This window comes from Podarcis liolepis, assembly GCF_965112155.1.
Source record: "Podarcis liolepis genome assembly, chromosome: 5".
NCBI classification, from domain to species: Eukaryota; Metazoa; Chordata; class Lepidosauria; order Squamata; family Lacertidae; genus Podarcis; species Podarcis liolepis.
Window position 1 is genome coordinate 57,891,789 of NC_139556.1, and position 15,828 is coordinate 57,907,616.

At 42.3% G+C, this 15,828-nt stretch overlaps 1 protein-coding gene across 1 annotated transcript in view; it reads right to left on the reverse strand.

Annotated features, from left to right (window-relative positions):
• Positions 1-15,828, reverse strand: part of CFAP58 (cilia and flagella associated protein 58) — an 86,582-nt gene that overhangs the window by 43,425 nt on the left and 27,329 nt on the right. Inside the window, exons 10-14 of the mRNA XM_083504782.1 lie at positions 14,315-14,476; positions 11,569-11,715; positions 6,554-6,694; positions 6,007-6,230; positions 2,076-2,187 (exon numbers count right to left, since the gene is read on the reverse strand). Coding sequence (XP_083360908.1) covers positions 2,076-2,187; positions 6,007-6,230; positions 6,554-6,694; positions 11,569-11,715; positions 14,315-14,476 — 786 coding nt within the window. The remainder of the gene's footprint in view (positions 1-2,075; positions 2,188-6,006; positions 6,231-6,553; positions 6,695-11,568; positions 11,716-14,314; positions 14,477-15,828) is intronic.

The following is a 15,828-nucleotide window of genomic DNA, read 5'->3' on the forward strand; positions in this document are numbered from 1 at the left end:
CAGATGAAAATAAAGCATCAAAATATCAGAATTGTCTGCTGGGCAAATCAATACAACCAAAACATTCAGCTGGAGTTCTTCAGAAACTTGAATATTGCTACCAATTTGAGAGGTCAGCTGAACAACATTTGGCGCTGCATAAAAGACCAACATGCATGCAAAACAGAAATCTCAGCAGCTTGAGAAATGTTCAAATGTATCGTTTCTGCTCATGGATTTAGCTTAAAGATCTTTATTTATTTTGCTTTCAGTTGTGAAGCAAACGAGTGTACGCGTTCATAATAAACTACCGTATTTTTCGCCCCATAAGACGCACTTTTTCCCCTCCAAAAATGAAGGGGAAATCGGGGTGCGTCTTATGGGGCGAATGCCTGCAAGCCTCGCGCGCCCGGCAGGAGGTCCCACCGGGTGCGCGAGGCTTGGGGCGGCAGCCTGTCGCCCGAAGCACGGGGAGCCCTCTGGAGGGCTCCCCCTGCTTCGAGCGAGTGTCTGCAAGCCTCGCGCACCCGGCAGGAGGTCCCACGGGGTGCGCGAGGCTTGGGGCGGCAGCGGACTGCTTGCGCGCACCTAGAAGCTTGGGGCCAGCTCAGCTGGCCCCAAGCTTCTCGGTGCGCGCAAGCAGTCCGCTGCCGCCCCAAGCCTCGCGCACCCCGTGGGACCTCCTGCCGGGTGCGCGAGGCTTGGGGCGGCAGCGGACTGCTTGCGCACACCGAGAAGCTTGGGGCGGGCTGAGCTCAGCTGGCCCCAAGCTTCTAGGTGCGCGCAAGCAGTCCGCTGCCGCCCCAAGCCTCGCGCACCCTGTGGGACCTCCTGCCGGGTGCGCGAGGCTTGGGGCGGCAGCGGACTGCTTGCGCGCACCGAGAAGCTTGGGGCGGGCTGAGCTCAGCTGGCCCCAAGCTTCTCGGTGCGCGCAAGCAGTCCGCTGCCGCCCCAAGCCTCGCGCACCCCGTGGGACCTCCTGCCGGGTGCGGGAGGCTTGGGGCGGCAGCGGACTGCTTGCCGGCATGCAGAAGCTTGGGGCGTGCTGAGCTCAGCACGCCCCAAGCTTCTAGGTGCGCGCAAGCAGTCCGCTGCCCCCCCAAGCCTCGCGCACCCAGCGGGACCTCCTGCCGGGTGCGGGAGGCTTGGGGCGGCAGCGGACTGCTTGCCGGCATGCAGAAGCTTGGCGCGCGCTGAGCTCAGCACTCCCCAAGCTTCTAGGTGCGCGCAAGCAGTCCGCTGCCGCCCCAAGCCTTGCGCACCTGGCGGGACCTCCTGCCGGGTGCGGGAGGCTTGGGGCGGCAGCGGACTGCTTGCCGGCACGCAGAAGCTTGGGGCGCGCTGACCTCAGCTTGCCCCAAGCTTCTGGATTAGCGCAGGGGTCCGCTAGCCCTGGGAGAGGGGCCCGGCTCTCCCACGCTAGCGGAGACCTTGCCGGCACGCAGAAGCTTGGGGCGCGCTGAGCTCCGCACGCCCCAAGCTCCTGGTGTAGCGCAGCGCACCTGGGGGGGAAATAAAATTTTTTCCCTTTATTTCCCCCCCTAAAATCTAGGTGCGTCTTATGGGCCGGTGCGTCTTATGGGGCGAAAAATACGGTACACAGAATGTTGTACTGGTTACTAAAATTCTTTTCTTTCCCAAATTTATACATGCCCTTTCTGCTTCAACTCAATTGTTCTCTCTTCCGTTCTCTATAAACTTCATCTAATGCAGCATTTCACATTTGACCATGGAAAAGTCGTTCCTTCTTTAAGGTGGGTGGGACTCTCTTTGAATTGTTTAATACTCTAGCCCCCTGTCCAAGTTAATCAACTATTTCACTCTCAATCTCACCTTCAGACCTTTCTCTTCTCTTTGGGCTTTATCAGTTTTCATTCTGCAAAACTTTCTGCAATCATACATCATGGAAGCAACACAAAAATAATCCCCAAATGCCTTGTGCCTATAAAGCCTGTCTGCCATTAACCACCATAGAATATGGTGTGGAAATTTTAGCCTGTCAGCCCTTTTTAATGTCAGTTTGCACAGATTAAAATATGTTTTGTACCATGCTATCTATTTGAAAAACCGGGTCTCTTTGAAAGGTGAAACGTTACCTCTAATTTTCTCCATCTGTGAACATTCATGGGGTTCTCAAGCTCTTCCTCCAAGGCTCTACAGCGGGTCCGTTCCTTCAGTAACTCCTTCTGCATATGATAAACTTCTTGCCTTCAAAAAGTAAGAAATACAAACACCATGACCTCTGCAAAGCACTTAATATGAATATGGCAAAATGTTTATTAACTCTTTTATTTGGTGTAAGAGAGAAACATGTAGCCATCTCTCAGTACAATTCTTCTTTCGCATGTATTTACTAGTAATTTCAATTACTCAAGCAAACATTTCCAGCACTGGGTGCAGAAGAGTTTCATGATGTAATGCTATTTTCAGTCATCCCATTCGACTCTTGCCAAAAGCAATGGCAAACTTTCCCTATTTACACAAGGCAGTCATTCAGAGGTCTGCTATGCAAAATACCAGCATTAGGCTTGTCACAAAGGATTTTTTTTACCTAAGAGATCAAAAATTAGAAGTCTTGTTTCAAGAAGCAAAATATGGTAAAATGAAATATGATACAATCAGCATGCATTATTTAGGACTTGAGATGAGGTAATGAGTGGCTAGTGATAACAAAACTATAGTTGAAACTGTCCAGATGTCATACATATCCGATCATGCCCACTACCACAAAGAGATAAATGTAATGTCCCCAAAGCAACCTAAGTGACCTTGTTGTTGAGTATTTCCCAAACATTCCATCTGTGACTCATGGAACTTCATGGTAGGGCCGGTCGATACATGAGGCAAGTTGAGGCAACCATCTCAGGCAACAGGATCCACAGAGGCAAGAAATTCTGATGTAGATATTTATTCCCCTTTGTTCCTAATGTAGGAACTTCACTTATCCCTTCTTCCCTAGTTGGGGGAGGGCACCATTTTGTGGTTTGCCTCAGGTGCCAAAATGTTTGGGGCTGGCCCTACAACATGGTACGGAGCATTCATCGAAAGATATAAACTGAAGGCTGTTTCAAAGCAGGCAGACTCCAGAAGTTTATTGTAGCTGAGGAAACATGCATTAAATTGTTCCTTTGGGCAGCTTGAGGAAGTCCCACTTACATTTCTATTCATAGTGTTCCAGCTAAATATCGGAACTGAAAAAACTCCCACCTATCCTCATTATCTCTTCACCAGACTTAAGAGTAAAAATATACCTATAAAATATATTAAGGCATGCCTAAAAATGTAATCTGTACACATGAGAAATGTGTATTTTCAGTCATGCGTTTTCTACAAATGCAGATGTCAGTGCACTCGGCTCTCTATGACTTCTTACATGGCTGCAACAAGAAATACAGCATTTAATTATTGCCAGCTCCATTAGACCTCTCCATCAACTATCACCTGGTAACAGTCATTCCATCAGGCAGCAGTGGATCTGGTCTTTCAGCAGAGCTGAAGGAATGCGCTCTGCTTTGTGTCTCTGAGGCAGCCTACTATCAAGAATGGTAGCCAGGGCAGTATGGGTGGGGCTGCATTGTTCTCCTGTCTTCCCAATGCTGGACACCACTGCCACCAAGATGCAGGGGGACAAGGCAACAGAAGCTCAGCACAATGCAGGTATATTGGATGGGACACACCACTGCCCATACCATGCCATGCTAAACACCTGCTGCCCTGCCCCTCGACTTCTTGGTAAATGGCAGCAACATACAGCATTGGGAAGACAGCAGAGCAACACAGCCCCTCCTGCACAGCTCCACCAGCTGCTACTGCCGGAAGACTGCCTTAGAGATGGGGAACAGCTCATTACCTCAGCTCTGCTGAAAGATCAGCTTCATCGGGTGCCTCCTGCCCCTGAACTTTTTCCATTCCAGCTAGTCCTGAGGAGGACAACCTCCCAAGTGTGCTTTTCCCCTCTTCCCCATCCCCTTTTCTTTACAGTGTCTTTTACACTGTATGCCTGTAGACATACAGTAGATGGTCTTGTTTCATTGATCAGACATAAGCCATCATTGGAATCTTTTCGGGTGAGGAGCAAGGTATAAATGCTCTGATTAAATAAAAACATAGTGGAAGTCTCTTTAGCTTGATAACAATTTATACACCATGATGTAAGTGATTTTCAAAGTTCTTATTGTTATAATTTTAGTTATATACCTTATATTTCATTTCTATTTCCAAGTATAAAAATATTAATTACTAGTGCCATAAACAGGATGCATTAACAATTTTACATTTTACATTTGTAATGTATGAAACGATTCTTAGATGGATGGGCCAAACCCAAAGAAGTAACTGTACTACCAATTAAAGCAGCTTAGCACTGCAAATGATGAAATAACTATTTTCTGGCAATTCTAGCAACGATTGGGGAGTTCATTAAAACAGAGAGCTGCTGATGCCATTAACAGAAGTTAACCTTGCCACAGTAGCATATACTTGCATTTCCACATGGTAATCAAGCACCCAGCCCAATACATTTCAGCCCAAAATCCAAAGTGTGTCATTGACCATAGACAACAAATAAATGCCACATCTTTCTAGAATGCTTAAATCTAAATAAAATCTTAAATAAGGGCGGGAAGGAACCTTCAAGCCATCTCTCTCAAGTTCTGCACTGAGACAAAATCCTCTGTTAGGACACTGAGACACTGCACTGAGACAAAATCCTCTGTTAGGACCTCTCCCCATATATTAAAACCACTAGCCAATTGGGCCTAGAGGGGGAAAAATATCACACACCCCACAAAAAGGTATCAGTCTACTAAGCCGCTCAACAGAAATTGTTAGTTCTCAAATATCTAAAGTTCACAATAAAAACATTGCATAACCATTGCCTCTCTCTACAGTAGTTTCCAAAAGAGGAAAAAAAATCTGTTCATTATAGCCACCACTGGCACATTACCTGCAAAATCTTTTAAAACTATCTTAGGCTGCATTTTATATACACTTACTACACAGTAACATCCACTGATTTCAATAAGATTTACTTTTCAGGAAAAATGCTTAGAAGCACCCTGTTATTTAATTGCCTAAAAGTCATTTAGCATTTGAGAATTAGCTACAGTAAAAAGTTCCATGAAATTTGCACACTCTTTCACCCAAATAAATAAGTCCAATTAATTAAAAAAAGCACCTTACCTATTTTATTGTTCTTATTCTTTGGGACTAGCAGAGTAACTCTCTAGAGCAAACCTTATTAATGTCTGTGAAGTTTTGCCAACAGCATAAATCTTACTTAACAGAAGACAGAACTAAATCCTCCTTTGCCAAACCAGTAACTCACTGAAAGCAGTCCTTTTCTTTAGTCTATTTTCTTACAAGCCCACAGTGACTATATAACAATGTTTTCCCAAAAGAACAAAATATGTCTCAAGTATAGCAAGGTCTTTTTTCTTTTTCTTTTTAAAGTATTAGCACAAAAAAGGAGGAGATAAATCTAGCAAGCCCATAAAATTTTGCTTTGAGGTAAACACAATCTCGAATGAAAATTTAAGCAAATCTTTCTACTAGGATCAAGCTACCTGATAAATCTAAAGGACAAAAAACTGAGAACATATTAGGGCTTGTTATAAATATGTCAAATGTTCTGTTTCCACTATGAATTACCTAATAAAAAACAGCTCTGCTAATGTGGGTCCTGGGCCCCACTAAGTTATTCACTGAACTCTGAACACTTTCCCCATTGCAGCCTGTCAAGTTTTACGTTGTAGCAATTGTAGAAGTAAGTAAAGTTTGGAAGTGGGATAGTTTGGTACCAGCAACTTCCCTTTAAAATTATGTTTCTTTTTCCTGGCTATTGATTGGCTTATTTGCTTGAATTTAAATCTAGCATTGTACGAGGTCATGTGAAGCAAATCATTCCTTGAAATAACTGATATGTCAACACAAATCTTTGTCATGCATGAAAACAAACATTCCCTAGTGTCTCAAAAGCAGTGTCATGGCCGCAGCCACAAGCAAAATTGATTCATTCTGTCTTTCTACCTGAGTTCTTCCACATTAGCTACACTCTTGCCAAGTATTGCCTTCTCCCGACGAAGTTTCTTGATCTCCAGCTTGAGTAGTCGGATGTCTTCCATTCTTTGCCGGTACTGCATTTCTCCCTTGTTCAGAATTGATTGCTGGATTTTGATCTTCTCATATAGAAGAGCCAATTCATCGTTGCGACGAACCAGCTGGCTCCCCAGAATGTCTCTTTCACTGATAACCTAGAAAAAGTGGCAGGCCAAGACAAGATTCTACAGATGGGCTGAAAGTATGAAAATTGTCAGTCATAATGCATAAGGGGGAGCACTGCCTTCATCAGCAAAAAAAAAAAACATAGCACCAAAATGTTGCATATTGTCAGTAAATAACAATATTACTGAAGAGGGTCTGAAGCAATCCTGACAGTAGGCCAGATCTTCAACTAGGACAAGTTGGCATCCTTCTGTTTTATAACACTATGGTATGTTAAATGGGTTGATGCCAATTTGCTTCAACTGAGTCACATTGGAGTAAGTGCCACTGAAGCAGTGCTTGTATTACTTACCTGGTCTAATTCCTTTTTTTGCCTGATCCTCTCTGCATCAGCTTCAGAAATAATTTTCAAGAGTTTTCTTTCTTCTTCCTCTTGTTTTTCAATAAAGTGTTTAGTCTCCAGAGCTTGTTGTCTCATTTTAAGCAGTTCACTCTGACAGAAACAAAAGAAACAGGAAATAAATTGTGTTTAGTAACAGCTTCCGACTTTATAAACCTGGGAATTTAGGATTATTAAGATTTAGACAATCTTGTACTCTTGCTTAGGTTCTCATGTTTTGTTGGATTCAGTTTGCTGGTTCTCAACAACAAATGAGAAATACCACACAAATGTACACTAAACTCTTATAAAAGAAAGGTTGTAACAATATGTCCAACATCTTTGTATTGTACATCATACCCAAGAGAAATGTCAGTGTGGTTTAGGCTCAATTTGTAATTCGCAGGCATTTCTTAAACTTACAGAGGGGGAAAATGAACAGTAGTAGATAGTGGAGAATTCAGTTGCTTACAGTAATAACCCACCACTATCTTTATAATTTATCAAACTTGTCTGGAATTGGTGCAAGTGAAATTACACATTTTCTGACACAGAAAATTCTGACACAATCACACAGACGGTTGATTGATCATGAAATCACTACAATCAGATGACTTAACAGCATTACCCCTGCAGTGGACAGAATACTTTCAGACAAAGCCCATAACCATGGAAGCAGTCCAGGTCACCTTCATTCAAGCTGCTGACATTTTTATAGTGTGCTTGAAACAGCATAGAGAACTCAGAAACAAAGATTCAAGGATAGTACATAAGATAATATTATGTAATACTGTAAGCTACAACACGTTCACAGTCAAGAGTTGAGGTGATAAAGTTTGCACATAATAGGGCTGTTATTTATCTGTAATTTATTGCCTTTGCCTTTAGCAAAGTTGTATCATTCCTAGATACATTGCTAGTACAGTAGTTCACTGGGAGCAACTCAAGGTGTGCTATTTTCAAATATGATAATGATACCATGCCAAAGGAACCACCAAATATTCTGTGGTGCTTCAATTGTTAAAGGGACAATCACTTTGTTAAAGTGATAGAAAGGAAAAGGCTATTCCTATTGATTCCTTAGTTGGGAAATATCTTTAAAAGCAAGAAACATTTGCGATATATTTTCAGGACAGGATGTTTTTCAGAGACAGAGACATTTGATCCTGCTCTGTCACAACAGATTCTGAAAAGGGCCGGTTCCAATAAATGGGGATGTGTGTTTGGTCTCTTGAGAAAAAGCAATGCAACAACAACAAAACTGGTTGCGAAAGCAATAATTTAAGAGAACTGGAGGAACTGTTCTGTTATACTAATAAAATACCTTGCTCCCGTGTTGTTTTCTTTAATAAAACTTTTATTTTCCCATATGCACAATATTTGCACCACACTTACTCCAGTTTGGACACTAATCAAACTCTATCAGCAGAGCAAAAATGGATGCTGCCTAGTATTAAATGCAAGCAACAGCGTGTAAAAAGTAATTGTCTGGAAGAGTAAAACTGTTCATGTGGTTCAGCATTGCTGAAACATTTTTTTAATATCAAAACGCTATCCTTTTTGTCACAGAATACACAAGCTGTAAACAAGATACAGCTTTAGATGTGGGCTATTGATATAAGCAAATATTCTGGTTCAGATGCATTAAGTGCATGAAAATCTAAGCTATCTTGCAAAGCAAAATCCAAACAACTACCAGACAATCCAGGAGCCCCATGTTAAGCAGAAGCCCTAGAGGTGTCAGAAATCTCACAAAGGTGTGATCTAAATACCTTCAGGTATAGGATCTGCACATAGCCATGTGACAGGAAACACACAGTGCATGGGTAAGCTTTCCCGCTGATCCACTGGATCCTGGCCAAAGCACCAAAGACAAATGTAGAAGTTGCATTCTAGGACACCCACTGAATTGAATGCATAATATTGGGGTTGGGGTTGGGAAAGTTGTAAAAGAGGGAGGAGGAAACTCTTAGCATTCTAGGTATTTAGCAGAAATTCTGTAGGCATCAGAGCAGAATGCCCTCAAGCCAGTTACTAAAGTGAGGATAGGCCACAGACACTTTTGCTGCTGAATAATTGAACAGGTAAAAGAGCACAGCAATCAAGCTGCTGTCAAACTGTTGGTGGATGGCTCCACAGTGACAAGGCGGCATTAGAGGCTAGTTAAAGGAGACAGTTTTGCACAAGAAGTAAAGTTCTGAATGCTTTCTCCATAGCTGATATAACAACTCGCAGACAGACCAAGAACCCAAATTCATCACCCCTTTACAGAGTTCTATTGACATTCTGTCATAACAGTAATGTGCTGACAATAGCTGAAAACCTACAGAGTCACTGGAGCGTAGCATAAAATTGACAAAAAGAAAGCAAAGCAAAAAGTAGCAAGGAAGGGATCTCCCCCTTTAGTGAAAATAAAAATGACCTGCTATGGATGCTGTTTCTCTTGATCTTAAAAAGACAAAAAAAGAGAGACTGAAGTTGAGAAAGTTACATTTCATGCAGCCAGATTCAGCTACATTCACTGTAACTAAAAGAAGCACTGACAGTATTCTCCTACTTTCTTTTTGATTTAGCACAGATTTATGACTTTCTGCTGCTCCTCAAAAGTAAATTTCCACCTGACCAGAAATCCACTCATAGGGAATCTAGTTATTTGGTAATGAAAAACTAAAATCTCTCCCTGTGTGTATCTTTTCTTCTTTCTTAATATACTACAGGGAAGGCGGAATTACTAACTTTGCACAGCATTTCAAATGTTAATTGTTAAGTATCCATCAATACTAGAAATAAGACTATGCAAAGAATAGTATTCCCACATCAGCTTCCAATAGTGAACAACTCCAGAATCCTGGATATCTCTGCTCTATATTAGGTTTTGCCTCTCTATTCCTTTTGGCCTGCTCTCCATATTCAACCAGTTCAGCTATCTCTCTTCAAATCATTGATCTTCTTTCCCCCTAAAGTTACAAAAGATTAGTCTGCGGTTATTCAGTCCCACCATTCACTATACCCACCATTCACCATACCCACCATTCACCATACAATTCACCATACCCATCCTTACACCTGGGGAGGGGTTTAGATTTGGTGGTGGTATCTCACTTCCTAGCTCTTTGGACTCAGCCAGACTCCCACAGGCTGCCAATTGTGCAAGTAGGTATGAAGCTCACCAGTGGGAGCCAGCAGAAAGCCCTGGAGTGGGGCATTCAAAAGGATGGGGGGGCTGTGCCAGCTCAGGATTGACTGGATCCCAAGTCAGTCTTACAGCCACAGCACAATGGCATAGGGCCCAATCGCTGCACCAGCTTGGGCTGGCACAGCCATCACGTATGGATGGGGCCTGAGCATCCTCCACCATCACCTGCCTCCACAGGCACCATGAGGAGCAGGGCTGCAGATGCAGCGGTGGCCCTGCCACTCCACAAAGCCCCACTGGCCAGAGGCAGGAGGTGGGAGTTTGGACTGGGCCCTTAGCCTAATTATCTAATGGTTAAGCAACAAACTCCTTAAGTTAATTTGCAAATATTTAACCCTAGAGATTTGTGCCAAATATCAGTGTAGTCTAGTAGTATTAAACTGGGGTTTAATGGGTATATCCACACTTACAATAATAATGTTATGACAGAGCAATCCAGACACCAATAGTTCAGTGGATTCCAAGCACAAGTGGCTAATGAAACATGAATGAAGGCAGTTGGCTAAAATGGCATTGGTACAACCTGTCAAGAAGGGAACTAAGACTACAATCCTATATATAATTACTTAGTAGTAAGATTCATTGGCTTAGTATCAGACAGCTATGTATGTTAAGCTAAAAAGGAACCATTTCCAGCAAAAGTATTAGATCGCTATAATATTCTTTACTATGTTTTTTCCTGGCAAGATCGTAAACTTTTTATAGTTGCATGGCCAGCAAAAATTCAAGAACTGACAATTTTCCATCTATGCATCTCCATGCCAGGAATCACACAAATGTTAAAGGGATACAAGCCCTGCCAGAAAAATAAGGGCAACCATGGAATATTGACTCTACCCTGCCACTTAAAGACTAGGGAACTTAATTTAAAATACTCCTATCCTACAAATCTGTTAAACAGAAGTTAATTCAACAAATGTAGACCAAAAAGTATGATGAATAACCAGCATGGGCCAGCAGAGAACTCAGTTTGAATTGCAGAGTCTTTTTGAGGAACCCCAAGTGTTAGTAGAATCAGTTATTTCCCAATCACCCTAGGGCACCCTGGCAGGAAAATCCTCCAGAGCTCTATGGAATCCAATGGCTTCCAGAGGAGGGACCATTTTAATAGGTGCCCCATCCTTGCAGGAGGGGAAAGGCTCATGCAAGCCTAAACCTAAGTAGGAAGTGAGTTTTCCATGACAAGTTGATAGATGTTAAATCCCACCAACCCCTTTCAGATCACGATCCAGCTCCTTGATCAAGTGTGTTCTATGTTGAGTTTGGAGACGTTTTGGGACAGCCCCACTGCAGCCATTAAGTCCTGAGGTACCTGGATCTGGCAGCTTTAACATGGATGCTGAAATCCCCAGGAATCCACAACACCAAATCAGATACCACTTTTATCAGCTCAGGCTGATGGATGGAGCACAGCAGAATGAGCAGTACACCAACATATGCCAAGTGGCAGGGCCTCTTCTGGGCAATGGAATGGGAGACTTCCAGCTCTCCCTGCTTTCACTGGCAATGACTGCAGGATGCACTCCTACCATTACTAAAACCATAAATGTTCCACAACAGCACTAGTGCAGCAGCTCCTGCCCTTGGTCCACTCTGAAGAGCCACACAAGACGAAATATTTTAATACTGCTCTTCAACAGCTATTGACAGAAAAAAGAGGTCTTTTATATAGACAATAAAAAAGTCTATTCAAGAAGGTAAACAGGTACATTTCTGCCAATTCAACAACTTAAAACCAATTCCTTTACCTCTGATCAATACTGGGACACTTTTCCTAATGGAAGTTCCTTACCTTTAAGGCCTCTTTCTCTTTTTCTATCCGCTGGTGGTCCAGGTGCATTTTCACAAGAGCTGCCTCTTTAGCAGAGATCTCTTCTTTCAGCTGGTCTACCTGGTGTGTCATAATCTTCAGCTTCTTTCTCATTTCATTGATTTCATCCTAACATGACAGAATTGAGGGCTTACTATATGCAGGTACCAATGGCTCTAAAGCAGTGATAGATATAAAATCCACATTTTTCTTTCAGCATAGCCATACTCCACCCCAGAGCCAGTCCAGGAGGATACCATGAACAATGCCATCAAAAGCCAGAAAAATACAGTGGTGCCCCGCAAAACGAATGCCTCGCAAGACGGAAAACCCACTAGACGAAAGGGTTTTCCATTTTTGAGCTGCTTCGCAAGACGAATTTCCCTATGGGCTTGCTTCGCAAGATGAAAACGTCTTGCGAGTGTTCCGATTTTTTTTCCGCTTTCCCCCCTTTTTCTAAGCCGCTAAGCCGCTAATAGCCTTTTAGCCGCTAAGCCTTTAATAGCGCTAATCCGCTAAGCCACTAATAGGGTTGCTTCGCAAGACAAAAAAACCACTAGACGAAGAGACTCGCGGAACGGATTATTTTCGTCTTGCGAGGCACCACTGTATCAAGAAGCAGGAGCAAGGTCTCAGGCTCCTGTCTGATATAAAGGTATAATACAATGACAAAATAAGAACTCTGGTTCTCACTTAGGTAAATGCAACAGAAGAAATATCACACACACACAAACACACACATCCTTTGAAACAAGAGCTTATCATGTGATATACACATCATCACTCATGTAAAGAGAACAGGAGAAAGCTGAGTATAATCCTAGATATGTTACAAATCCTCATGAAGAAAGCCAGCTATTTTAAAAGTTGGTATGCACATATGTTTCCAAATCTACTACTATGATAATGAAAATGGAAAAGCTCCCATGAATTTTGCAAAGCTTGAGGTTACATTCGTTTAAATTAACAAGCAACAATTCCCAAAACCAGAATGATCCAAAAATGTGAAACCATCCTAGCAAGTACTGAAATTCAGCCAACAACTCCTTTATCAAATGGCTTTACTGTGTCTGAGCTTATGATACCCTGGAGATCAGAAGCAGTGTGAACAGGGTTGGGCAATGGGGGAATTTTCCTTATTAAATAATCTGAAAATGCCTACCAAGAGGTTTGCTTTCTCAAATAAGCTTGCACCAATTAAGCTTATATCCCAAGAGAGATGACAGTTCTGCATAGTTTTTCAGATAAGACCATCTTTGTTTTCATGGCTGGCTGGCTTGTTACTGAACTATGAATGATGGTCTTATTGCTATAGCATAGCTTGACTATACTATAAAAGTTATGTTCAGCTACAGATGTTTTCTCCTACTCCTGAATTTTGCAATTCATGCTAACTGAATCCTCTTGCTCCCCACACTCTTTTGAAATAAATTAACACCTTATAGATGCCATAATTACCCACTTCGATTTGGGCAAGGGCTATATTCCTAGCCAGGTACAAGCCTGTGCAAGAAATTCCCTGGTCAAATTTAAATTATGTTCTCCTTACTAGGCCACCTTTGTAGCTACTTCCTTAATAATTTGATGGGCTAACTTTCCCTCAGAAAAAAATCTGTATCTTTTTCCTTCATGCTGCAATGACAGCTTTTCCCTACTATAGAAAATAATTTGTTGCTTAATATTGGTTTATACATGTCTATTGATTCTTCACACAAAGCTGAAGACAAAAGGAAATTGATGGTTGAGCTATCAATCTGATACAGTCATGTTTGACTCTCCTTTAGTCCCCTGGAGCTTTGGATGCCCCTTGGCAGACACTTTCAAGGCATCTACTTTAAAACAATACTATATTCAGATAATCATATCATTCAAGAGCATTTATTTGTAATGTTCTTGAGCTAGGCCATCTGAAAAATGGTTCCCTTCTCCACTGGGTACAAATTTCTAGATCATCTTTGGAGGACATCTGATATGGAAAGCTCTCCTGTAATCCAGAACCACCAGAGACTTGTCACTTTCCTAATTTGACTCCTGACATCTCTTCATCTTTCAAAGACATACATGTGAAGATAGTATCGTGGATGGTCCCCCTGCAGCCACCTAGACTCTATGTTCTAGAGCAGAGCTTTCCAAACTTTTCATGTTGGTGACACACTTTTTAGACATACATCCTTTCGCAGCACAGTAATTCAGTTTTACTAGGAAACTAGAGGTTAAACTAACCCCTTTCCAGCCCCAGGAGGAGCGTGGGGAGCATTCATGTGACACACCTACACACTGCAGCTGACACGTTAATGTGTTGCAACACACAGTTTGGAAAGCTCTGTTCTAGAGTCACGATTGTTTGCATAAACAGTCAGGTCAATGTGGCTGAGGTTTGTAATATAACTTTTCCCACAGGAGGGACAAAGATATGAAAACAATCATGTCAACATTGTTATATCTTCTAGATATTAACCGAGAATGGGTGGCTCAAGTGGAGGCTGGGCTATAGGACCACAGCCCTCCTACTGAAAATATCAAGCCATTAAAAATAATAATAATCCTCAAAAACTCAAAGCCACACGCTTTTTCCGTCCCACACACATTTTATACTGTCTTTAATTTACAGAGTCATTTCTGTCAATCTGAAAATTGCAGCCCTCCCATGTCAAAATGTTACCAGCCACCACTGAATGGCTCAACTAAAATGGGAAACAAACTTAGTAAGAGAACTGCTTTTTAGTACCTGGGCTTCGATCAAATTTTTACTGTAGAGGTTTCTGTCTGATCTCACAGCTTCATAGAGGTTCTGTTGCTGTTTTAATTTTGTTTCAGACTCTGCTATCTGCTTTTTATAGTCAAAGATCTGCATTTCCCGCACTTTGATATCTTCCATGTGATGGAGGACCTGTCAGAGAAAGCATAAAATAAATATCATTAAACCATCCTTCTATGACGACTAGCAGTGCTCTATATACAGACTTAACTGCAAATACAAAGATTTCTGTTCAACCAGACAGATTTGGGCTAAGGTCTGGATTATATTTACAGACTTTATTGTGTTGTAAAAGAATGCAGCTGCAATCTGAAGGAGGAGACTAGCATGGGAAGGCAGGATCATAACCTTTCCCCACACACCATTTTTCCACTGAAAATTGTCTCTACTCAGCTTTTCCCCAACAGGATCTCCCGAGATCTTTCCCCCAACAGGAATAAAAGCAGCTGGGAAGAGGTCAAGTCCACTCTGCAATTATTAAAAAGATTTTTGCAGTGTAATCTTATACATATCTACTTGTAAATAAGTTGCATTGCATTCAGAGGGATATGCTCCTAGGTAAATGGGTAGAGGATTGCAACCTCTGTGTAAAGGTAAGGTAAAGGACCCCTGGATGGTTAAGTCCAGTCAGAGGCGACTATGGGGTTGCTGTGCTCAACTCACTTTCAGGCCAAGGGAGCTGGCATTTGTCCACAGACAGCTTTCCAGGTCATGTGGCCAGCATGACTAAACCGCTTCTGGCGCAACGGAAAACCATGACGGAAACCAGAGCGCATGGAAAGGCCGTTTACCTTCCCGCTACAGCAGTACCTATTTATATACTTGCACTGGTGTGCTTTCGAACTGCCAGGTTGGCAGGAGCTGGGACAGAACAACAGGAGCTCACCTCATCATGTGGATTCTAACCACTGACCTTCCGATCAGCAAGCCCAAGAGGCTCAGTGGTTTAGACCATAGCACCACAGCGTCCTGCAACCTCTGTGTATATGTATATGTATATATACGTGTGCATATAGTTAATATGAAATGAAACCGCATGTTATGAAGAATGCAACATTGCTGTCTTTCTCTCATTTGTAGTGACCCAGTTGTTTGAACTGTCTATTGACAGATTTCAAATTTGTTGCTGAAAACTAGCCTATGAATCAATACATCACCTTAGTAATGAAACTTGCCCTCTGCCAAAGTGTGAAATGGTTGTCTTAAGGAGCTGCAATTATTTTCAAATAAAGGAGAGCAAAGTACAGTTTTTTTAAAAAAGGGTGTCTACATGGATCATTTTAGCCAATGAATACTCTTTATACGGTCAGTGGAATTTAATAATCCTGGACAGCTCTGTGTTATAACTTCAGGTGCACATGAGAATCCTCAGTATCTGAGATACTATGGGCTCTTGTCATTCTCATTTATCATAACTGTCAATCCGGATATCCCATTGTACTCCATACCTCTTTGCAAGGGTAAAAACAGCCAAAATTATTTGC